Raw genomic sequence first — 26,554 nt, 5'->3', positions numbered from 1 at the left:
CCAACAAGGACTGATCTCTTGTGTGCTTTTAATATCAAACCCTTAATTTAAAAGGAGAAGAGGCTTATGTATAGGAATACATGAAACACCGGAGAAAATAGGGGCCCTCACTGCCCATCCTTCAACTTGTCACCTTTGGTTTATTAAAACTCCATTGGTCTCAAGAAACAAAAACCCACTTCAAGATCGTTTAGGCAAACAGGGATTTGTTGACTTACACTGAAAAGTCAAGGGGTCTCCCTTCAGGCCTGGTTGGATCCTGGTGATCTGTCTGCACACTCCACCCATGCTTTTTCCCAAACTAACACACCTGGACGCCAATTCCATCTCAGTGTATAGAGAACAAATCCATTCCATTTCCACCACTGCATCCTAGTCCATCATATGAGTGGACTACCATTTATTTACCCAGTGTTATAGGCAGCTCTTAAAGTTCTAATGACGATGGCTTTCTCCTGTACGAGAGGAAGAAGCAAGAGCAAACTTCACTTGGAGGTCATCAGATGTTGCTTGTCTCTGCTTTTCTCCTTTTGGCTTCATTCTCAGAAAAGTTTCCTTTGTGATAATGCAGATGGCAGATGCAGATTCATTCCCTACCAGCTTAGCAATACTGTTGGAAAATAAGTCTCCTTTCCTAATAATTCCAGCAAAAGTCCTAAAGCTGATTCCCACCAGGCAGCTTGAGTCACATGCCCATCCCTGAGTCCACACTGGCTTGAGTCTTATGTCTACCCTGGGACCAAGGGGGTGAAAGCCCACAGGAATGGGGTCAGAAAGGCATGATTCCCAAAGGAGAAGCACAAAGTATGGATGCTGGTTAGGCAGAAGCAAGTGACGTCCATCACGCTTAGCTTTACGACCAGGTCTTCTCCTGGTCCAAGTGCTCTTGGGCTGGATATGGTTTGTGAATAAAGGGATGTTGACATTTCCTCTTAGGCCATGGCATTATGTCCCTGCTGATCCTCTGCCCCCTTCTGGGCCTGATCAAAAGGGGGAGGCCAAGGGGTCAAGAACAGTCTCCTTGTGTTATCCAAACAAGGATGTTGCCAGCAGCTGTCCTGCCCAGGGGCCTGTCTCCATACGGTGGGTAGAGCAGAAGGTGGTGGTGGGGGCAGCTTTCTTCTCACGGGTTTATTTACTTCTGAGGCCTGTTCTTTACTTCTTGTTGGCTCCACTGCTTTATCTTGCTGAGTTAAATAGATTTGGTAAGATTATAAACAGGAACATTCCTTTCCTGCAGTTGCTGGCTGCTGCAAGGTCAGTGCTTTGGCTTTTGTGTTCCCTCCATAGTGCTTGACTTGATAACCAAGTGAAGTTTGCTCTTGCTTCTTCCTCTCGTACAGGAGAAAGCCATCGTCATTAGAACTTTAAGAGCTGCCTATAACACTGGGTAAATAAATGGTAGTCCACTCATATGATGGACTAGGATGCAGTGGTGGAAATGGAATGGATTTGTTCTCTATATACGGAGATGGAATTGGCGTCCAGGTGTGTTAGTTTGGGAAAAAGCATGGGTGGAGTGTGCAGACAGATCACCAGTGCTCTTCAAATTTGAATCACCTGGGGAGCTTTTTAAATGTACCTGTCCTCAGCCTTCCCTTACTCCTCCACCCCCCCTCAATTAATCAGAATCTCTGGAGGTGGAACCTGAGCTCTGATTTGTTTAAAAATCTCCAGGTGACTCAGTGTGCAGCTAGGGCTGAGAACAGTGTGTAAAATTGAATCATATGGGTAAAACAAAAGGGGAAGAGATAAAAAATGAAAGGGAGAATGTCTTACTCCATATATAGGTATAGATGCACACATGTACTCACACACATGCAGAGAATATCTAGAAGGTTACACAAGACACTGGAGAGAACAGTTCCCTCTGATAATGGTGTAGAACAGTGATTCTCAAGTGTGTACTCATTTGTAACATTCAAATTCTAAACCATAAGCACAGTGTACTGTTTTGAAAAGATGTTCTCACTGCACACTTAAAGCCGGCCGTGCAGGCCTGTGAGATGGCCCTGCGCTCACACAGCTTGGCAGTGTTGGGGCCAGCCACCTACAGATCCTCGTGCACCGCCCCTGATCACAGCTGCCTTCCTTTGACTCAGCAATGGTGAGCAATTCTGAGTGTGGGGGTGACCAAAGAGTCCATTCATTCACTTATTCACTCATTGTTAATGCATTCATTCATATTTTTATTAAGAATTATATATGAGGCAGGCACTGGCCAAGCACATTCATCTGGCATCATCCACAACCCTTTGTGAAGTAGAGGGTCTCATCCCCATTCAGTGATTGAGGATATTTTAGCTCAGAGATAACATGTAACCCAAGTGGAAGTATTTGAGCCAGGGTGACCAGCTAACACAGAGATTCTAAACTGGCAGGACTCCAATGTCTTTGGGTGGCCTACACAGAGCTTTGAAAAAAGTCCTGTCTGGCAATGCTGGGCCAGTGATTCCCGGGCAGCTATAGGATGGAGCTGAGTGTCCCTGGCATGAGCATATGTTCTCCAGTTTGGCCCAGCTACTCCTGCCTGCTGCACTACACCAGGCTTGTCTCACTTGGTAATAAGGCTTGGCCTCCATAGGCCTTTGAGTTTGTAACCCCTGCATTAAAATAGGAGGGATGAGCCAACCATTATCTGTCCCATGGAGGCTCCAGAGCAGAATTAGTCTGTGGAATATCCCATTTCTATTCCAATCCTGCCTTCAGTCTGCTGCTGGGAGAACTAGGCTCCTCTGCCTTAAACTTCCTTTTTGGACTGCATGTGATGGGGCTATTGGCATTGGTATGTTCGTGGAACAAATTGGCACGGTGGGGAATGAATAAAATACATTATAGACAGGAAGAGTCATCCAACCTGGCAGGAGGAGGCAGTGGAGTGCGAGGAGATGAGAGTAACATGAGGAAGTGATTATACTGGGGATGGATGCCAGGCTACGGTACTTCATCTTTATTTTTTGAGCCAGTGCTATCCAATAAGACTTTCTACCAGGAGTGTATAATGTGGTAGTTTCTAGCCACCTGTGACTATTAAACACTTGAAATGTAGTTAGTGTGAATGAGGAACTGAATTTTAAATTTTATTTAATTAATTTAAATTGGCATGGCCCCATGTAATTAGTAGCTATCATATTGGACAGCACAGCTTTAGGCAATAAGCAGTGAGTTGAATGCTGGAGCAGGGAAACATCAAGGCTGAGTTTTCAGAGACCAATTTTCCAGGAGTGTGTAGGTTGCACAGGGTGGAGGGAAATCGGCAGGAATAATACTGACAGTATTTAGTACCTATTAGGGGCTTACTGTGTCCACACACCATGCTAAGATTAACTAATTTAATCCTCATAACAACTTTATGAGAAAAGTTATGTTATTGCTTCTATTTTATAGAGCAGGAAACCAAGACAGCAAAGTCAGTGGACTTATTCAAGGTCACAGAGCTAATGAACAGTGGTTCCTGGAGTAGAGTCCAGACAGCTTGGCTGCAGGGCTTGTGTTGTGAATCCCTCTAACCTGGAAGGAAGTAAATACACCTTCATTGAGAGCTTACTTTGTGCCCCACTGCTGTGCATTCGTATGTGCATCTCATTTAGATTTTGTAACAATCATGTGACATTGGTGGTCTTATCTCCTTTGTGGTTTTGGAAACTTTGGCTCGTAGAGATGAGTTATCAAGGCACACTCATCACTTTCAGGGGAGGCCAGTCAAAGCTTCATTGCAAAACTCCATGTCTGATTTGTTGAGGACAGTTAGGGTGGAATCAGAGGAGGAGGTACAGGAGGATTTGGTCTAGAAAGTGTTGAGAAGGAAGAATCAATAAGATTTAGCAACTGGGCTGGGTGGTGGGTGATGAGGAAAGTGGAGGAGGATTTCTTTTGCAGCAGTGAGATGAATGACAAGCACAAGTGCTGCTGCAAGTGTAGGCTCTAGTGCAAGACAGTCCTGGTTTCAAATACAAGCACTGCCACTGGCTAGCTGGATGCCCTTGGGCAGGTTATTTCTCTCTGAGCATCAGCATCTCGGTCAATATAATGTGGATCAAAACATCTTCCTCAGAGGGCCATGATGCAGCCTCAGGTGAAACCATGGATGTGAGAGCCCTTTGCAGACTCAAGTACTTGAGTGGCCATGTGAGTTAGTCTTCTGAATACCAGTGAGTCGATGTTGGGTGGAAATCGTGACCAGGCCTTTGGCTTTTGGTCAAAAAGATAGTTCAGGAAAGCATTTGTGGGAGCCACACTTCATCTTGGATAGACAGAATTTCATGTCAGTGAGTCAGCTTTAGTTTGAGAGGATGAGGGATCCTTCCCAGCCTTTGCAGAAGCACAGTTTGCACACTGGTGGCTCAGACAGAAATGCCCCTTTCCACAAAGCACTTTATGTGTGTCTGTCCTTGGAGCTTTGCAATAGCCTTCTAAGTATAGGTACCATTGTTATTCTCATTTTGGAGGTGGAAATGTGCTTAGAGAGGCATAGTAATTGGACTAATGTCATTCAGCTTATAAGGGGTAAAAGAGGGCTCAAACCAAGGTTCATCTGATCTCATATGCCTGGCTGCCTGCCCATAACTCTTGCAGATGGCAAGAGATTTTCTCCCTTGAAAAGCAACTGTTTTGGGGCCTCTTGAGAGAGATGAGAGCTGAGGAAAGTGCTGAGGGCCCTTCTTCTCTCTACTAGTGCTCCAATTTCCATCTCAAGTTGTTAAGGATTTAGGGACAAAGATTGTTTTCCAAGGATGTCAGTTTTCCACTATCGACCCCAGTGAGACTAGGGTTAAAAAGGAAGACCAACCCCAAAGAGAAAAAATAAAATTTTGATGCAATTAGGCCTCTTTGGATGTAATGAATAAATGATAGTGGTTAGAGCTTGGGATGTGGGGCTGAGGTTCGCTGTGAAGTAAAGTTGGGATCCCGGTGCTCTCTTGGGGCAGATACTCCAGGGAGGTCCCCTGGGCTTTTGACTATAGCCTACTGCTTCTGGGGTCAACCATTGGCTGGCGTATTAGTTTCCTATGGCTGCTATAACATATTACCACAAACTCAGTGGCTTAAGCCGACATGAATTTATTATCTTACAGCTTGGAGGTCAGAAGTCTGAAAGTGGGTCTAATATCAAGGTGTCAACAAGGCTGCCTTCCTTCTGGCTGCTCTAGGGGACGATCTGTTCCTTGCCTATTCTAGCTTCTAGAGGACACCCACGTTCCCTGGCTTGGTTCCTTTCAAGTAATGGCAGTCACTGCAACGTCTGCTCTGCTTCATCTCTGCGTCCCCTTCTCTGGCTCTGATCCTCCTGCCTCCCTCTGATAAGGACCCTTGCGATTACACTGGGCCCACCCAGATAATACAGTAGAATCCTTCATCTCCAGATCCCTAATTTAATCACATCAGCAAAGTCCATTTTTCTATGTAAAGTGATGTATTCACAAGCTCCAGGGATTAGGATGTGGACATCTTTGGTGAGGCTGGGGGAAAGGCATTATTTTACTGATGAAGCTGGCCTGTGACTTTAACCATCTTAATCAGGGGGTCGATGGAGGTGATAGAGCTGGGAATTTCATCTCATTCTCTGCTGGGACTGAGTAGCAATGTCCCCTGTTGAACAGGTCATGTGTGCATTTTCTCACCTGACCCTCAGGCATTTCCACGGCTCACCCAGTCCCAGGGCATTCGAGTTTGAGACTCCTATATGTAGTTCTAATAAAGCACAGCTAAAGGCTAGATTCCAGGGGCTGTAGGTGGCAGGCTTTAAACCTCTGCAGAGCAAGGAGTGATTGAATAAACTATGAAGCATCTAGAAATTCTTGGCCCTTACCAAATACCTGTTTGAAAGTAGGACCTGGTACATATTTTAGCAGCTCAGTGAATATTGCCTCTTACTTAAAAAGAGCTGGTCTTACCCTGAATTTGCCCAACAGAAGTGAGGGGGTGTTTATTTGTACTACGAAAGGATTTAGTTCGTTTCTTTAAATATCCAGCCCTACTACTTTTCTTTAAAGTGTTTTAGTTAATGGGAAATCTGATTTGCACAACTTTTTAAAAACACATTGTGTCAATAAAGTCCGAGCTGGAAATTCTCAACTTTCCAGTCTGTTCTCAGTTTCTCCATAGAGTGTGCTGCAGTATATAGGCAAGTCACATGGCATATTGATTCCTCCTTGGTGGGATGGATTATATATTTTCATGGCTAATTGGAAGAATGCCTAAGGAGATCTTGTCAGTAGCTGATGTACTGCTCTCTTTGTCCATAATGGTAGAATGTGGAAGGCCAGCCAGGAACTGCATCTACCACAACGTTAATTGGACTTTCTTCTTTTTCTGTGGTTTATGATATCCATTCTTTTTGCTCCTTCATTCACAAATAGTTATTTACTAACTTATCAGGTACCAGGAATTGTGGTAGACACTGAGAAACTAGAAATGAACCCCCTCCCTTCCTCAAAGAGAATAAGGATGACTAAGATCATAACCAATATTTTGGATATTTTGAAGAAAAGCTCTAGGCTAAAGAATCTATTACTTGTAAATGATGTTGGTGGTGGTGCTGAGCAACTTTCCTAAATAGTTCTGGGTCAAAGATGAAATTAAAACCACAATAATAGACCCATCAGAAACATGAAACAATGATGGCACTAAGTATAAAACATAGGATGCAGCCAAAGCTGTAGTTGCAAGAACAGTTTTTAGCTTTAAAGTCTTTAAGTGTTTAATGAAGAATGGGAGTAAATGAACTGAGCAGCCAATTCAAGAATCTTTAAGAACAGAAAATAACAGTAGCAAACATTTGCATACTCGTGATTAGCAGCAACACTTGAGTACTCTGGGCACAATTCCAAGCATGGGTTAACTTGTTGAATTCTGACACCACCACTGTGATATGGGCACTTTTATTATCATCATCATTTTTCAGAGAGGAAGCTGAAAAACAGAGAGGTCAGATAGTGTGCCCCGTATTACAGTTTGCAGGTAGTGAACACAGGATCCAAACCTGACCATCTGATGCAGAATGCATATTCTTAACCAATAAATATGACAAGTATGAGCACAAAAAAAAATAAGTAGGCCAAATAAAAGTAGCAATTAATAAAGTAGGAAAAAAACCAGTAGAACTGAGAAATATAGCCAGGATTTGCTTCTTTAAAATGACGCAATAATAAAATAGCCAACAAAGAAGATAAACCTCTGGAAAAAATAAAAAGAGAGATTACCTAACAATATAATGTGAAGAAAGAATGAGGAGGGGCATATCATCATGCCAGATAAGATAATACAGCTGAAACACATTGAGGAGAACACTGAACATTTCCTTAGGAAAATACAAATTCCCAAAGTCAGGGAGAAGAGAGAGTGAGGAAGACACGAAGCTGGTAAAAGCTCAGAATGGGACAGGACTGCCTGCTATCATTCCTTTTATTCCATGTTGTTGTGAAAGTTCTAGACATGAAACTATGATAAAGAGAAAAAAGAAAAAAGGCATATCTATCAGAGAGGGAAAAAAGAAAAATATTATTGTTGCCGATAATATGACTGTCTACCTGGAAACTCAAAGGAAGCAACTGAAAACTCACAAAAATTACTATGAGTCAAAAAAATTCCTACAAAATAAATATATTGAAAGTTTATTTCTTTCCTATATGAAAACAATAACCATCTGGAAAACAAAATGGAAAAAATATCAAAGTCACAATGGCATAAAAAACGAACTCCTTACATATACTAAATGAGAAATCTGTTGGACCTACAGAGAAAATTAAAGACTTATTTGGGAGACATAAAATAAGATTTTAACAAGGGGACACCCTATTCCCGATAGAAAGACTCATTTTTGTAAAAATGTCAACTATCCTGAATTTAATTTCTAAATTTAAGACCATTTCAGTCAAAGCCCCAATAAACATTTTTTCGTGGTGGGGATTGACTCAATGCAATTCCAGTAAAAATTCCACTGGTATTTTTAAAAGCTTGATAAACTTATTCTAAAGTTCACTTGGAAGAATAAACATGGTTGATTGCCAAGAAAATGTTGAAAATAAGGATAATGAGGGAGGACTTGCCCTGCCAAGATACAACATATTATAAAGCTACTATAATTAAAACCTGTATTGCTGTACTGAAAGGCGGATCAGGGAAACAGAACAGAAGCCCTAAGACAGACCCCGGTGTATATGATTATTTAGTATATAACAAAGTTGGCATTTGAAATCGGTGGGGAAGGGATGAGTTATTCAATAAAAGATGCTGGGACAATTGATTACCTATTTGGAAAAAAATGGCAAATTAGATTCCCATGTCCCATCAGATACCAAGAAATTACAGATGGATTAAAGTGCAAATGATGATGATTCAAGATACAGTGCCTGCTGTTGAGGAGCATATACAGAGTCATATATTCACAAGTAAGGGTACTCATTTAATGTGAGTTAAGTTCAAATACAAGACTTTATCTATGTATACATTTAAAATAACACCCTCAAGTGAAGCACTTTAAAGTAAAAGAAAAAGAATAATATTTATATAAATTGGGGCATGAAGGGGACTTTTGAAGTGTAGTTGGATTTTTTCTTTGTCCATTTTTTCTTTTAGTAATTTGCAAATACATAATACTTCTAATTCTTAATTGCTAACATGCGTATTCAAACTTGTAATGTCCTATATGCATTTCTCAATATCTGTAATCTCTCAAAGAATAAGACAAGACTCTTAGCACATTTCAACTTTACAGCCCTTCTCCCATCCCCATTTCTTATGTCCTGTCCTGCTTTAAGTTTGTTCTTTGTTCACCACTATTTCTTATACTTCTTTTATTTGTTTTTTTGGTGCTGGTTTTGTGGGATGTACATACTCTAGTCCTCTTCCATGGGAAGTACATTTTCTAAGTTCTTGTATTCTGGAAATGTCTTTATTTTATTCCTTGATTTAAATGCTAGTTTGGCTTTGTATAAGGTTTTAGGTTAGAAAGAATGTTCCTAAATCTTTAGAGATATTGTTCTACCATATTCTAGAATTCAAAACTGCAGATGAGAAATCTGGTGTTAAAATTATTTTTGTTCCTTTGTTGGTATCCTCATCATTGGTCTCTTTTTCATTCATACCTATTGACATTTACTTTAATTCAATTTAAGGACTCAATTTCTTAATCTTTAGGGAATTTTCTTCTGCTATTTTCTTTGATTACACTTTTTTTACACTTTCCATTCTCCTGAACATTCTTTTAGATGGATATTAGAATATTTGAGTCTGTCCTACATGTTTTGTATCATTCTTTTTATTCTTTTTTATACTTTCTGCATAATTCTGGGAAAATCCCTCAATTTAGACTTTCAGTCTACTAAGTTCATCTTTAGCTGTGTCTGTTCTGTTATCAGCCCAACCACCGAGTTCCTAATTTTGGCAATCATACTTTTCATTTCCCTGACCATTGTTTATCTTTGACTCTTTGTTTTGTTTCAAAATGAAAGTAGGCTTCCATTTCCTGATTATATAACTAATATATACTGATTGTGAGCATTTAAAAAATATAGAATAATGTAAGGCTGGAAATAGAAATAATCTGCAATCCTGTTGCCCAGAGATAACCATCACTGATGTTTTTGCACCACTGCTCTTGTATTCCTCTAACACTCACAGACATGCAGGCACAGAGGGAAATACATACATACACACACACACACACACTATTTGACACAAATATCTTTATATAAGACCTATATCACTAATAAAATGCAGCAAATATTAAAACAGAAAAGAGGGAAAGTAAAAGAGAAGAACTGGCCTCCTTGGCTCCTAGCCATGAGGATTTAAAATTTTTTTATATTATGGAAAATATCAAACATATAAAAAGTAAACATACTAATATAATGAATCCTCATGTGTCCATCACCCAGGTCATGACTAATTTTTTCTATCACCTTTCCCTTTCTCTCCCCTTCCTGTCATACTGAATTATTTTGAATTAAATCATTTTATCCATAAAGATTTCAGGATATATACTTAAAGGTAAGTATTCTTTAACAAAAATAACCACAATACCATAATCACACCAACAATTATAATTCCCTAACATCAATAACAATTCTCATATCATCAAAAAGTGAGTGTATCTGTTTTCCTGATTATCTGGTAATTTTTTTAAACTAGTAGTTTATTTAAATTAGCTTATAAACATGGTCTGCATATTGCATCTAGTTGATATGTTTCTAGAAATCTCTTTGAATATCTATGTTGTTCCTCTGCCCTGCTTTTTGACCCTTGCAGGATTTTTTTATTTTTCTTTTTGAGGAGTTTTAGGTACATAGAAAATTGTTTAAGAGCAGAGAGTTCCCATATATTCCCTCAACTTCATTCCCACCCCAGTTCCCTCTATTATTAATATCTTACAAGTGAAATAAGTCAAAGACAAATACCATATGATCTTAACATGGAATTTAAAAAAACCCAAAACCAAACTCATTGATACAGAGAACAGATTGGTCAGGGTTGGGAGTGTGCAAAATGGGCAAAGGTAGTCAAAATAAGTTCTGGGCATGTAATGTACAACATGGTGACTATGGTTAATAATACTACAATTAGTTAATAATACTATATTATATATTTGGAAGTTGCTAAGAGAGTAGGTCCTAAAAGAACTCATCACAAGTAACTGTAGGTGGTGATGGATGTTAACTAGGCATACTGTGGTGATCATTTCATAATATACACATGTATTGAATCATGTTGTACACGTGAAATTAATATAATGCTGTATGTCCATTATATCTCAATTAAAAAACTGATAGCATGCCTTAGAAATGATGTTAACAAATATGAAGTGAATTAATATATGCAACACACTTTTAAAAAATCTTGCAGTATTGTGGTACATTTGTTACAATTGATGAGCCAGTATTGATACATTATTATTAACTTAAAGCCATAGTTTATATAGGGTTCACTTTTTGGGTTGTACAGTGTATAAACATACCCACCATTACAGTGTCATACTGTGTCATTTTTTTTTCTCATTGCCTCTCTGTGGCGTCACTGAGTATGTGCCTCTGTCTTGTATTTTTTGTGAGTTGGTAGTTGCTTGATGCTTGATCTGATTCACATCTGATTATTTTGGCAAGAGTACTTAATAGATGGTGGGGGTACTTCATGTTTCTTTCATCAGTAGGCAGGTGGATGTTAGTAGCCCTTGACTGTTGCCCAGATCCATTATATCACTAGGGATAGCCTTGTGATTTCTGTTCTGTTTTCATTTGCTGAGGATGTCCTATAGACAGAATCTGAGCCTGTTCCTATAGCATGGTGCCCGTCTTCCAGGAACCCATAGTCTACAGAGTTTATAAAAGTAGACTTGAACCACAAAAGTGTAAAAGAAGATTTAAACAAAAAAATCAGTTTTGTTATGTATGCATTCTCTTACTGCCCTTTCCCAAAAGTGATACGATCCCCAAATAGTGGAGCCATATCACAGATGCATTTAACTCAGACTAAAAAACACGTATGCATGTATTTGGTTGCAAACTACCAGAGAAACAGTGTAAACATTGCAGCCTTTTTCTTCCACCCTTTTACTTGATTGACATTGCTCTTGGGTGAGATGGAGGCATGGGTCTGCCATTCCCACTCTGTTCCCACATGCCCTTCATATTAGCATCTCTGTACGTGTGACGCTAGTGTTTAAATATACATACTTCTTCTGCACTATGGACCTAAACGGAAGCCAGCTACTTCATATGGTGCCCAATCTACAAACATTCTGTTCCAAAACCAGGCATCTTAGGCAATCATCAGGCGAATATAATTTTGAGCATATGTGATCTTTTGAACTCTAACTTTAGAAGCTTAACTAATTTGCAAGACACACCATCACTGTACCCAATAGTTGACTTCAATAAAGGACAAGGTGGAGAAGCTGACATCATTATTTTGGTATAAAGCCTTCACTTGTCTTGAAGCCCAGGTTTAACGATTTCTTTCTCTCTTTCCCATTCTTTCTCCTCTCCACTCCCCTTCTCCCTTCCTCCTACCCTTATTTTCTCTTTTGCAGTCTGCTGTTTTGTCGTGCACAAGCGTTGCCATGAATTTGTCACTTTCTCCTGCCCAGGCGCTGACAAGGGCCCAGCCTCTGATGTAAGTAATGGGCACGGGTCACCTTTGTCCCCAGTCACTGCATCCTTTTGGGTAAATATAAGTGTGCTTAGACAAAAAAGTCACAATTTTCTCATCCCAAGTCAAGTGGTAGTCCTATAGCCTCTGAGACATTTTTCTTTTTAGAGGAAGAGACAAAACCTTTTGAGAAGGGGTGTGACTATAGGAAACCAGCTTGTGCTTCTACTATGATTTTGCTAAACATCTTCATCTGTATGGCTGGGGCATGAAGAATAGTGGGGAAAGGCTAAATAGTTTTGCTATTATAAAAAGGCAGTTAGAATGGTACCTTAAAATGTGCTTTATAGCTCTTTATTAGGGAATTTTTGATACCAGGGCCCAAGAATTAGGAGGAAATGAATTTATTCCATTATTATGCATCATCTCAAGTATTACTATTGCTGGTGGGACAAGGGATGTTTCCAGGCAAAACAGGAAAATAATTTTTTTAATCATTATGAATTTATTTTAATATAAACTGGAAAATGTACCTAGTAGTAGTTTTGAATTTATGGCAGGCATGTAAAATTTCCTGCCTAAGTAAAGATATTTGGTTAAACAAAAGATAAATTGATTTAAGGAGTTATTAAGTGAATTATAATTGAGTGCTGTAAAGATATAGCAAAAAGTCTTGGTACACATGTGTTCACAGCTTGGGGCACATTGTTGATTGCCTACCCAACAGCCATTCATAGCCTTCATTCTCTTCTTTCTGGCAGAGGCCAGCCCTCAAGCTAAAAGCTGAAAATGCCTGATACTTGGTTTCCCAGGGTACCTTGTAGCTAGTGAATTGGCATATGACCCATTTTGCTCAGTGGGACCTGAGGGGAAGTCTGGGTAGGGCTTACTTTCTCATAAGAGAAGATATTCCTTCCTTTGCATGAAGCTGTGGGTGTGATGGATATAATGCATGGAGTTGTGGCAGCCTTTGGGTCAATGAGGGAGACACAGCTAACATCTTGAGCATGGCAGAGTGAAAGAGTTAAAGGAACCCAGGTCATTGATGGTATTGTTGAGCTGCAGAGCCAACTCTGAGTTCTCTTATGTCCAGACTGTATCTGTGAGATAAGAAACTCTTTTGGTAAAGTCTCACTGGGGTATTTTCCATGTAGCCAAAACTGTCCTGGTAGGACTTTCCACCATGTACACTCCTCCACTGGCCCAGTGATGAACTGCATTTAGTGTACCCTATATGCAGCGATCACCCTAGTTCTCTTATCGTGTTCCTGTTTTCTTTACCTTCCTAGAATTTTCTGCATTGGTTTTGTCTTCATTGTTGGTCCTGTTCTTACCCACTTAGACTTGCCAGCTGGCCTCAGTTTGCCAGAAGTGGTTGGTGACTGCATTCTGTCATTGCATTTGTTCAGTTCTTGCTGGCCTTCTCTAAGTGGTCATCTGCCATTTTGCTGCAAATCAGGGGCATATTTGTTGGCAAAGCAACATGAACACTCTAGAGTTTATGCTGCAGTTATTTGCTTGGAAACTTTGGTACTTGGGTTTAAGAACTCCAGGCAACATGCAACAACCACAACCTTTATAGGCCTGTTTGCAGAGCTGAAAATAGGACCATTTGTCATATCCTCATATACCCCTTGGCCCTTTCAGTGTAGTTCCTTCTCTCATTCCCAGGAAAACTGACAGGTAAGTTTAGGAGGATGGCCTCACTCCATTTTGCAGCTCTGAATGTCATGCTGACTAAGGCTTGATACAGAGCAGTCAAAAGGATGGTGTTTCTCATATCCTGTTTATATTTGTAGACTATTTCTGTTGCCTAAGGCAGAAACTCAGCTCAAACTGGTTTGTGTGAAAAGGGAAATTTTTGGTCCCTGAAACTGAAAAGCCCAAAGGTGAACAGCTTCAGACAGTGAGTCAAGGTGCTGACATGAGGTCCTCAGACATCTCTGTCTTCTTCTTGGCTCAGCAGTCCCTTCTTGGTTTCCATTTCAGGAAGGCTTTTCTCCTATGGGAGCATGATGGCTACAGTACCTGTAGTCTTGTCTTATCAGTGTAGCAACTCCAGTGACAAGAGCTAAAATCTCATTGGACCATGGCTCATATTTGGCCAGAAGGATGGCTTGCTGATTGGCCAGGTTATGTGCCTGCCTGTTCCTGGGGAGGAAGCTCGTGTGCCCACCCCCATGAGTTGAGACTGTGGGAGAGGTGGTCCCTCAGAAAAAAACTAGGGTACTAGTATTGCATAATGATTAAAATAAATAGACTACAGGTGGAGCTTGCATTCCTAGGCTCAAATATGTGTGACCTTGGGCAAAGTATTTAGATCTCTGTGTCTTACTTCCTTAGCTGAAAAATGGATAAAGTAATAGTCCCTACCTTATGACCTTGTTATGAATATCCAATGTATACATCACCATGAAAGCACTTAGGAGAGTGGTACACAGCAGGAGCTCTCTGTGTGAAGATAATGATGACAGTGATGATGCAGAACAGTGAATACATGCTGGGCACGCAACAAGGACCGATGTCTACCAAGGAAGCCTGAAGAATGAACAGGTCCTCTGCCTGCCATCTGGTACTCCTTCCTAAGAGGGTGTAGGCTCCCTAAGTGGTAGGAGACCCCTGTCTATGAGCAGAGCAGCACAGCCATTCAACCTTGGGGCTGGGAAGAGCGGGCAGTACAATCTGCAGCTAGAATGCATAGGGTTTGGCAGCCTACCTGGAATGATTCTATCTCTGGACACAATTCCAAGAAAGTCATTTGGCACCAAGGATGATGACTTGGTCCAGGTTCCTGAACAGGCTTGACTCAGTTCATTGATCTTTTTCTGTCCACAGTTAGAGGCATGATTAAAGATCTGGCCACACCTGTTTGCTAACCCGCCATGTTCTCTTTTAGCTGCCTCCGAGGCTCATGCTGGTGTGGAGAGGTGCCCTTCTCCTTATGACCCTGGAGGAGCTGGTGTGTAGCTCATGGAACAGGAAAGCGCAATCTCCGTCCTTGATAAAGGAATGTACTAGGCTTTGTCCTCTACCCTCTGCTATTTCAAGCCCAGTCTGAGCCAGGGAATATTCTGGGTGGTTGACATCCTTCTACAGATAGGTCCACATCATGGCATATTAGGCTACTGAGGGAACTTTATGAACTATGTACTGTCCCAATGAACCCAGCTGCTAACCCAACCGTTCAGTACCAATGGGAACAGACAATGTATATAGGCCCCTGCCATTGGGGTTCTTCAAAACATGACAGAGTTCCTGGGTGGACTTCTGGTTATCTGAACATGTCCTCCTGCTTCTTGGTCTCACCTGGTTAGAAACCCTTAGTTCTGCTGTTTCTTGAACCTCTTAGAGAGACCAAATTGGGTACTGCCATAAGCATTACATATGGACGTTATTATCCAGCACTTAGAATACTGGCCATACATGCAGCCTCCAGAGAGATCTCAGAACAAGAAAGAGGACTTGTCTCTGAGGGCTGGGACTAGGGTGAGTCAAGTAAGGTTCTTGCCCTGAGCACAAAATTTAGGGGTTCTCTCCTGTGTCTTTATATCTGGTGGCTGGATGACCTAGGATGGCCCTTGGCAGTGAGCAGGTTGTCAACCTGGGAGCCTTGATTCTCCTTCATCTGGCCTTTTGTCCTCCAGCTGGCTAGCTCTGTCTCATTCACATGATGGCTTCAGGTTCCAGAAAGAGCAAGTGAGCATGCCCCAGTACATAAGTGCTTTTCCAGCCTGTGCATCATGTTTGATAATAAATGTCCCACTGGACAAAGTAGTCTCATGGCCAAGTCCAGATTCAGGTGGTAAAGAAACAGAGTCCATTCTTCATGGGAGGGGAAGAATCTCTGGTCAATCTACTTCAGATCCTCTTGGCCCAAGGGGCCGCTGCAGAGCAGAACCCCTGGAAACCATCACACTGGACCTCATAGCAGAAGCACAGGTCTTAGTGTGGTTCAGAGAGTCAGAGAGAGCTTCATTAAGAGAACAAATCTCATTGGTTCCCTGCTCAGGTCCCTGGCTGCCTTAGCCATGTCCAGCTGTAAATGGAAAGTTAGGCAATTTATTGATCTTGCTCAATGACAATGGTGATTAAGAATGTGGACTCTGAAGTCAGACATATCTGAGTTCAGGTCCTGACTCTGCCTTGGGTGTGTCATTTTCCTTCTCCTTACAGTTTCCTTATCTGTAAACTAGGGTATTAGTACCAACCACATAGATTTGTTGTAATAATTTTTAAAAAATCCTTAAAATGAGACGGAGTTAGTAATGACAACAAAATGTATAACAGCAAATGCATTAATAAGCCTTTGCATGAAATTGCTTAGCACGGTGCTGCCACATAGTAAGCCCTCGATACAAGCAGCTAAGGGCATTTCGGTTGTTCCACCTACCTCCCTAATCATGAATGTACTAATAATTCCCTACATTCTTCACCCCAGAGTATGCCTTTATGAGGTAATTACTGTCCATTTCCACTACATTACACAAAACCTTAAATTCTATGGAGCAATGCTGAGAAAAGAGATAGGACTTTGGAGCCAGAAAACCTTGGTGTCAAATTCTAATGCTGCCATTTACAACTCTGGTGATTTTGGGAAAATAATTTAAGTTCTGTGACCCTTAGTTTATATCTCTGAAATGGGGAAAGTAATACCTAAGTCATAGTTTTTTTGTCAGTAGTCAAAGAATACTTGAGCCACATCCAGAATAGTGTCTGGCCCAAAGAAGGCACCTGATAAATGGTTTCTAAATTATTATTAATACCTGGAGGAGTCTCTCCTGCTCAAGAAGGGAGGCATGTTACCCTCTGACATGCCGAGGAATAATAGTCAATAATAATAGCTAACTTTATGGAGCAGGTGCTCTGTGCCAGACAGCACAAAAGTGCAAAAAGACCCTTTAGCTGGCATGTCTAAATATACTTTCTTCAACATTTTATGGTTTTAGAAATAATTTCTTATCATTTTTAGTCAAGGTACTGGGTAAAACCATCCTAATTCCATCACTAAGTCAGGTCAGTTAAAGATGATGGGCACCAATGTTGAGTGCCTTAGTCTTTGTGTTTCTTAATCAAGTCTTACTTAATTAAGAAATGTATTAAAAGTGATAAATCACAGGCTAAATGTTGAAGATTTAATAAAAGGGAAATAACAGAACTTGAAAAACTGTTATATTTATATATGAAAAAGAATAGGCATATAAATGCTAATGTGTTTGAAAATTTTGTTGAAATGGGTGATTTTCTAGGAAATTTGAACTTGCCAATTTTGTCTCAAGAAGAAATTGAAAACCAAAATAGGTGAATAACCAAGAGAAAAATAAGAAGATTGCCCAAGAAAATTTTCTTCTCCCAAAGCCCCAGAATAATAGCCTTCATGGGTAAAATTATTTTTAAACTTTAGAAGAATGAAGGATTTCTATTCATTTTAAATTGCATCTAATTGTAGAGAAAAAGTAAAGCTTCACAATTTTTTAAAAACTTCAAGTGAGAGAAATCCAACTCAAATTAGTCATAAGAAAAGAGATTGGCTCATGGGAAGGACATTGGGAATGGAATAAGAGCTTCAGGGACAAGGGCCTCAGATGCTGAAATGGAGGCTCCAATTCTTGCAAGATGCTTTCTCATTATCAGCTGTATCAGTTAGCTTTGCTGTGTAACAAATGATCCCCAAATTTAGTTGCTCAGACCAGTAATCATTTATTATTTTTCATGATTCTGTGAGCAACTTGGGTGATTCTTCTCATCTGGGTCTGTTCAGCTGATCTTTCTAGGCTCTCTCGTGTCTTGGTCAGCTTGTGACTTTCCTGGTACTGGATCACTTAGGAGAGTCTCACTAACATAACTGACAGTTGGTAGCCTGTTGTCTGGGGCAATTTATTTCTCCTTCGTATGATCAAGTAGGCTAACTTAGGCTCATCCATATGCTGATCTCAGAGTTCCAAGGTTCCAAGCACAGCAAGAGAGGGAATTCTCCAAAGCACAGGTGTTTTTCAAAGCTTTATTTGTGTCACACTGGTTATGGCCAAGACCAGACTCAGGGGAGGAGAAATAGACTTCACCTCTGGATGGGAGGAGCTGCAAAGTCACACTGCAAAGATGCATAAAGGAAGGGGAGGCATTTTTGGTCACTTTGCAATCTACCACACTGGTCCTCATCTGCTGTGCCAGCACTCTTGCTTGCCCTGCTGGGTCCTCTGCTTTCTCCTTGAGAGACTGACCTGTAAGAACTGTATCTTTGGGGTTCCTTTACCCTCTGACTTCTGGTTGGGCTGGAGGGAGGGACTAGCAAGACTTTGGAGGGGAGGGACTAAAAGAACTTTGGAGAGTGAGGGAAGAGTGAGCCCAGTATTTATTGTGGGGTCCTTGGCTCTGCCCTTTGACTGAAGGTTGCTGCTCCTTGGTAGACACTCTTCTGTAGATAGTTCTCTTCTTTGGGTTCCAGGAGCTACTCTCTTCCTTGTCCCTTTGCTCTTACAAGCTCCCAGTTACTGCCTTACTCCTGTGGCTTTCCAGCACCATACATGCACCTTCATAAATAGTCCTTGTATGAAACCTTCCCTAAACTCTCTTGGGTATGCTGTGTCCTGCTGCTGGGACCCTGACTGACTTGCCCTTGCCTCATTTGATCCTGCTATAGACAGGATACGTCTATAAATGTGTCTGTCAACCTGGTTATAGTTGACCCCATGGAAAGAAGGAAACCCTGGTGGAAGAAGTAGCTTTCTTTCTTCCTGCATTCATAATCAGTCTCAGGGAAGGTTCTGGTTGGTTAGTCCTCTGTGGTTAGGAGAATAAACTCTCACAGTTAATCAGGCCTGGATCAAGTGGCATCCCTATGGCTCAGAGAGCAGTGTATGCTTTAAGAAGAGGGGATGGGAAACTGATGAGCTGACAAGATGAATAGCTTCCACAGTGTATTAGTATAAGCTACTTGGCCATAATAACCAGCATGACCTATTAAAGTTGGGACAAAAAAGTAAACTATTGTGAACTATGAATCCAGATGAGCAAATCCTAAATAAAACATTTAATGCTATTTAATTCTTGGCATAGACCTGTTAGTTCAAATAGCCATTTTTTTTAACGTGAAAGAAACAATCTAGAGGTAAAAATAAACAAAGAAAATTTTGGTCAGTATAACAAAATACAGAAACAAAGATAAAAATAAGCCAACAAGGAGCTCTGAAATATCTATAGTATAAATTAAGATTGTAGAAGTGATAGCAAAGTATCAGTTACCCAACAAATGTAAATGGATTGAAATTCTCTAAAGGCAAAGACTGTCAGATTGGATAAACAATATACAATTCTAGGCACTGTATAAGAGAAACTTAAGATAGGTTAAAAACAAAAGGGACAAAGATACACCAGAAAAGCACACATAGATATAAAACGTGGTGTTAGTAATAATATAAAAAGAAACAGGACTCAAAGCAAACAGCATAAACAGGAGGAAGGGAGGGAAATGCACTCTAATATATTACTAGGGAGAGTGTAAATTAGTATAGTCTTTCTCAAGAGAAAATTACCATATGTATCAAAAGCCTTAATGACCTTTTTGACCTAATTACAAGTCAAGGAATTTTTGCTGAGAATCTATCTAAGGATATGTGTATACATTTAGCTAAACTGATACTCATTGCATCAGTATTTATTTATACTAATGAAAATTTGGAAACAACCTTAACAGCTGCCAATTAGAGTTTCTGTAAGTAAAACACGTGCATATGATGGGATGCTGTGCGATGATTAAAGTGTTGCGATGCCTGGGGTGGTGGAAATATTCTATACCTTGACTGGGATGGTGCCCATACAGATGTACACATTTTTCAAAACTCATGAAACTGTATGCTTAAAATGTATGCATTATTTTATGTAAATTACACTTCAACAAAAAGTCACAGTGATTAAAATGTTGACATAGGAATATAGTCATTTATTGCTAAATGAAAAAAGCAGACAACAAAGCATATGTATGGTATATATCAAAAAATGTAAAAACACACATGCATGGAAAAACAAAAGGCACATTTCCTAACATATTTTGATGGCCATTTGTCAGTTTTGTTCATTACTTTATTCTAGACTGTTGCCTGCAGAACACTGAAGATCACTTTGGGATATTCTTTAACTGGTTTCTTCAGTCTTGTTTGTTTTTGGTGCCACTTAGCCTCTAGCTTGAACTCAGACTTCCTACTTAATTCAGTTTAAATCAAACCTGAGGGAAGTCTTGCTTCACTGAATTACAGTTGCTCCCTGATGTGGTTACTCTTGAGGTCTTCCATCAGCAGGGAGCCAGCTCAGTCTCTCAGATGAGAATCTTCAGGTGCCCTTGACAAGATTCTGGTCCCTAATAAGCCCTGGCCAGTTCACCTTTGGCCCCAGAGAAGGGGGGAAGTCCTATCTCTGCCAGTCTGTGGCCCTGCTCGTTTCCTGCCTTAGCACTAGTAGCAGTAAGACATCTCAGTCTTCAGAGAAAAGGCCCTTTTCCTCCTACATGGCATTGTCTGGGCTCCTTGGCTTAGATAAAGCAACGTAACGGTCCTCAAAGCTGGGTTATTCAGTTTTGCATAACTCCAACTGGGGACACACCACAGTTCAGCTCTGATGATACTCTAAGCCTGTCAAGCTCCTTCAAAAAGGTGAAGCAATAATTAGAGTTGAACCTCCCTCTTGGCATCATAGTAAGACCTCACCATCACCTGGACCAGAAGACCCATCTGTAACCCTCAAGGGTAAATGATGCTGGCGCAATTCAATCTAAACAGCACATACAATTTCTCTCTCTCATTTATTGACTGTCTAAATCTTAAAGTGCACCATCTTGCTGCAGATACACCCTATTTACATAACTTAACCCTGCAATCTGTATCTTACTCATTCCCAACAAAAGTGCTCAGTAATCAGAGTGTGTGTTACCAAATGCCAGAAGGATGCCTTACAAGGGCCTGGAGGCACTATGACGGTTGACCTGTCTAGCTCAGAGGATAGACTGTCATTAAATATCCAAAGAGCTGTGGTATAGTTTTTGTATAGCTTCGAAGGACAGAATCAGGGCAGAGGGCCCTCTGTGTGGACTAAGGAAGAACAGCCCAAACTGACTGACTGCTTGCTGTATAGTATTAAATCTCTATCCTGATAGAGGAAGGATCAGTTGCCACAGAAGCTGTAGAGGGGCTCTCTGTGGAGGAGTGTGTTTCTATCACTGTGGTGGGTCTTTGACTGGTGAGTATTGTCTGGTTGCCTGCAAAAGAAACCACATTTGGTTAACTTAAGTCAGAAAGGAATATATTGGAAATGGTATGATGTACTTTAGAGAAAAACAGCTGTATCTGATTTCAGTTCTTGTATTGCTTTGGCCCCATACTCAAATTCCAGAAGGAGAGAGATGATTTGGTCAAGCTCAGGTTACTGAGCCAGCCCTTGGTTGGGCCTTTAAAGGGTTCCCTCTGAGACTAACAAAGTGAGGGGTGGGATGGCTTCCTGAAGGAGACTTGAAGCAATGCTACCAAAAAAAAGGAAACAAAGGTGTTTGGCAGATCAAAACAACATATGTCTGCTGCAATTTCTATATGCTACTTTGTATAATACATACAGGTTGAATGCTTAGGGATTATGTGGGTAGTCTACTAAAATCAGAACTCACCTGAAGAGATAAAAACCAGGGCCTGAGAATTTGTTTTAAAGTCCTTCAGGTAATTCTGATGGGTAGGTGAGCTTGGAAAGAAACATCAGGTCATGTCCAGTGGCTTGGGATTTGAATTCCAGGTTTGCCACTAACCAGCTGAATAATCTTGGGCTAGTTGCTTAACCTCTCTGCCTCAGTTTCCTCATCTGTAAAAAGAGGATAAAATAGCACCTTCCTCCTAGAGTTCAGGTGAGGATCAAATGAGTTAATACATATTCAGGGCTTTGTGCCTTGCCTGGCACATAGTACATATTAATTAGCATTATTACCACCAGTGGTCCTTTCAAGTCTTAGAATGTGAGTTTCAAAGACTAGCTTTATTTCTGGCATGGCATGCATCCATCCTTGCTCATCACAAAATGGAAATAAATATGAAGGCATCTGCCATGGGCTGGTCTAATAAAATGATGGTGATGGGATAAAATGTGACTCTTTTGACTTAAGTGAGTTCCACATGATTCTTCTGCTCCCACTTGCCCTGTGCCTGTGGCAGCTTGAGTAATGCAGAACCCATGTGTAAAGGTCAGAACGAATTGCTTCTCAAAAGCCCTTTGTCCCTTGCTGTCACTGTGCGGTGGGGGAAGAAGCAAATCCATGATATGCAGTGCCTGGGGAACAGAAACCAGCTGTTTCTCCAGTTCAGAAAGAGGAGAGCTGTGGGAAATTAAAAGAGGTGGAGATGAATTATTCTTATAAATTATTCTGGCTTCCCCTAGCTGCGGGCAGGACCAGCCTCAGAGCCTGATAAAGGTAATTTCCCAGAAGACCTAAGCCTGTGGAGCCTGCAGACTTGGGGGAAATAGAGAAATTAAAAGGCAGAAGACTCTGGAGAGAGGCAGCCTGGAGGGATGTGAAGGGTGCTGGTCCTGGACTCAAAAGACCTCATTTCTAGTCTTCCTTCTGTTTCTGGATTTTTGTATTCCCAGGGGCTCTTCCACCTCCAGTGATCCAGAAGTTTAGGATTTCCAAGTCTTCTTTTCTTTCTTTCTTTTTTTTTTTTTTTAGGAATAATACCTAAGAGTTAACATTCATAGATGTAACTGTATTTAAGCACATATAGTCACTCTTTATTCTTCATCACCACTGTTATCATCCCCATTTTTCAGGTAAGGAAACCAAGGCACTCAGACACTCAGTGATTTGCCCAAGGTCACATGACCAGTGAGTGGTAGAGCCAAGATTCAGACACAGGCGGTCTGAACTCCAGGTCTGTGTTCTATCCCCAGCTGCCTCGTACCCTCAGCCCTTTGAACATGGACAAATCTCACTGAAGCAGACAACCCTTTTCTGCAATAGCTGCCTTTCCAGATGTGTACCCCACAGAAGTTCTGTGACTCTACAAGCCTTGGCTCCATTTGGTCCAGATGCATGTGGACATCTGACCCAAGCTGGACCAATCAGATTCCCTCTTTAGGAATTTAGAATTTGGATTTGAAGATGCTGGGCTGGTCAGCCCGTTTTTGAAAACTTTACAGTGCATGAAAAGTATCCATCTTGATGAATTCTCACATAGCGAACATTTCTCTGTAACCAACATCCCAGAACCCCTTCTGTGCTCCCTTCTAATTCCTGCACCTCCAGCCCCTTCCACCAAGGTTACTGTCTAACTAGGCCAGCAGTTGTTGGCTTGCTTTTTTTAAAAGTTGAACTATTTAATTTAATTTAGTAAATCCATTTCATTTCATTTTATTGTGGGAAGAACACTCAACGTGAGATATACTCTCTTAACACACTTCTAAGTGTATGGTACAGTATTATTGACTGCAGGCACCATGTTGTACAGTAGAGCACTTATTCATCTTACTTAGCTGAAACTTAATGTCCCTTGATTAGCAACTTCCCGTTTCCCTCTCTCCCCACCCCCTGGCAACCACCATTTGACTCTGATTCTGTGAGTTTCACTATTTTAGATATGTCATGTAAATTGAATTATTCAGTGTTTGTCTTTCTGTGTCTGGCTTATTTCACTTGGCATGATGTCCTTGAAGTTTATCCACGTTGTACCATATTGCAGAATTTCCTTCTTTTAAAAGACAGAATAATATTCCGTTGTATGTATCTATCACATTGTCTATCTATTCATCTGTTGATGGGCATTCAGATGATCCTTGCCTTGGCTTTGGAAAATAGTGTTGCAGCGCAAAAATCACGCTGAGATCCTGATTTCAATTCTTCTGGTTAAATACCCAGAAGTGGGATTGCTGGATCAAATGGTAGTTCCATTTTTTATTTTTTGAGGAACCTCCAGAATAGGTTAAGAACTTGAGTAGACATTTCTCCAAAGAAAACATACAAATGGCCAACAGGCATATGAAAAAATGCTCACTGTCACTGTCAGAAAAGTGTGTAGCAGTCTGTTTCCATGGTAGCGCTGGGGCACATCCATTTCTTTCTCTGGACACAGCCCTGGTGAGGAGCCAGTGGCTGCAGCGCCCCCTGCTGTACTTGGCGCTCTCTGTGTCCAGTGGGATCTGCAGTCTGGCAGCCACACTTGCTTCTCCTGAAGGCTTTGAGAGGGGTCCTTCATGTTTATCAAGTGCCTGCTGCTGCCAGGAACTGTACAGACACCTGTGAGGACTCACCTTGGCCTCTGTGTTTGGTCAGTTACCCTCCACACCATCAGACCTTGCCACTCTTAATTCTTTTAAATTGGGAGGACCAGGCCAGGCTGCCCTTGCCTCAATCCAAGTCTCACCTTTTCTGTATACTGCAAAGCACTCAAAGGGTTCTTGGCATTTACTTGGCACCTTTCCCTGATTTCTGGGCTGAAATAGATTCTCCTATTTTTAAACAATTCCTTCTGTTACTTTCAGTGGTAGTTTGAGGGGGTGAGGGCAGAGTGACATGTTCACACTCAGGTTTGTGATCTTGCATGTTGATTAAGAGTAAGGACTCTGGCGCTGGCCTGCCTGGGTTCAGATCTGGGCTCTGCTACTTAACTAGCTGTGTGAGTTTGGATAAGTTACTTAACTTCTCTGGGCCCCTGTTTCTTCATTTTCATGATGAGGGGATAATATACCTAACTTTGTAGGGATGTTGTGAGTATTAAATAAGATAATATATGCAAAGAGCTTAACACAGTGCCTGGCATATTTTATGAATATTTGCTTGACCCAGAATCGTGGACCTGTTTTTACCTTTAATCTAGGCTCCTTCTTGGCTTTGCTCCTTAATTCTGCATCTTAGCACTTCTTCATACAACTTTTCTGTCTTTGAATCTCTTCACCCCTTAACTGTGAATCTCTAAAATTCTACCGGGCAATGGTCAATTCCTGGGGCGTCTGCTTCTGTGTCCTCAGACCTTCCGCACCGCATATTCTTTCCATTGCCAACATCCTACATGATAATTATAGCTAACATTTATCTAGCACCTAGCATATGACAAGTGCTGTTCTAAGTGATTCATACATTAATTCACTGAATCCTTACGCTATGAAAAAGATCCTTTTTATGTGCATTCTGTAGAGAAGGAAACTGAGGCAGAGAAGTTATCTGACTTGCCAGATTACATGACTAAGCAGCGTCTGGGTTTGAACTTGGTCTGGATACAGAGCCTGCTTTAACCACCATAATACCCTTCCACCTTCTTCCCTCCATCCCTCCAGACAGGACCTTAGTCCAGGCTCCACTCACCCTCCCTAGACCAGTAGCCTCTTGTCCTGCTTCCCTGTTTCCTCTCTCTCTTACCAGTCTGTCATTTCCACATTCTAGTGGAATCATATTTCCAAAAACGATATGTGATCCTTTCATCATTCTTGCTGAAAATACGTCCATGGCTTCCCATTGTTCTTGGGGCAGAGTTGATCCTCTGACATGGTTTGTAGCAGGGTTACCATGCATGGTCCTTTTCCAAACATGACCCTACATAGACCTGGTTATCCTGTTGTCTTGGAACCCCAAATGGTTTGTGCCCCATTCATCTGGGTCATTCTCACAAGAGTCCTTTTTGGAAGATAAATATATTAATTTGTATTTATAGATTTGTCACCCACTATCTGTGCCTGGCCCATCTCAGACAAATACATCAGATTCAAAGCCTCCTAATTGATTTTCATGTGCATCCAGGGTTAAGAACTCATCTTCTAGGCCATCACCTCTTTAGGGAAGCCCTCCCTGACTTCCCTGACCAGGTCAGTTCCCCTTATTTTGCATTCTTATACCACCACATACCTCTCCTTCCCATCACACTTCATGGGTGACTTTACATTTACTTACATGGTGGCAAGGGTCAAAATCACTAGCTGTGTGACCTTGGGAAAGTTACTTAACTGCTCTGTGCCTAATTTTTCTCCTCTGTAAAATGGGGATAATAACAAACCTATTTTACATGGTCAGTGAGGGTCGAGTGAATTAATTATGTGTGAAGTTCTTAGAACACTGCCTGGCATATTATTAGCTGTTACTATAATAATAATGATTAGTAATAATAATAATTATTATCTACCACTGGAACCTGTAAACTCCTGAAGGTGGGGTTGCTGTCTGCTGCTGGATCGCTCCACACCTAGGACAGTGCATGCACCTGACAGCTTCAGTAATTTTGTTGAGCCGAGCCACTTGCCACTGATGTGCTCGGTAAAGGGTGAAGGGTCATCATGCACTGGATTGGCCTCTTGTTAGGCTGTCCCACTGTGGGGGCTTGATGGCTTAGGTTCCTTGTTTCTAGTGTTTAGGATCTTCAGAACAGAACCTACATGGGCTTGCAGCATCCAGAGTCCCAGGACTGCTAGTGGCCTGGCAAGCATTTGTTCTGGAAGCTTCCTTCATGTGCTTCTCCTTAAA

At 41.1% G+C, this 26,554-nt stretch overlaps 1 protein-coding gene across 2 annotated transcripts in view; it reads left to right on the top strand.

The window, feature by feature from the left end:
- Positions 1 to 26,554, top strand: part of PRKCB (protein kinase C beta) — a 304,864-nt gene that overhangs the window by 116,886 nt on the left and 161,424 nt on the right. For both annotated transcript variants that reach the window (XM_036992141.2, XM_036992139.2), the window contains exon 3: positions 12,026 to 12,108. In XM_036992141.2, the coding sequence (XP_036848036.1) occupies positions 12,026 to 12,108 (83 nt within the window). The remainder of the gene's footprint in view (positions 1 to 12,025; positions 12,109 to 26,554) is intronic.

This window comes from Manis javanica, chromosome 10, assembly GCF_040802235.1.
Source record: "Manis javanica isolate MJ-LG chromosome 10, MJ_LKY, whole genome shotgun sequence".
Lineage (NCBI taxonomy): Eukaryota > Metazoa > Chordata > Mammalia > Pholidota > Manidae > Manis > Manis javanica.
The sequence above is the reverse complement of the archived record's forward strand: the minus strand, read 5'-3'. Positions and strand labels throughout refer to the sequence as shown.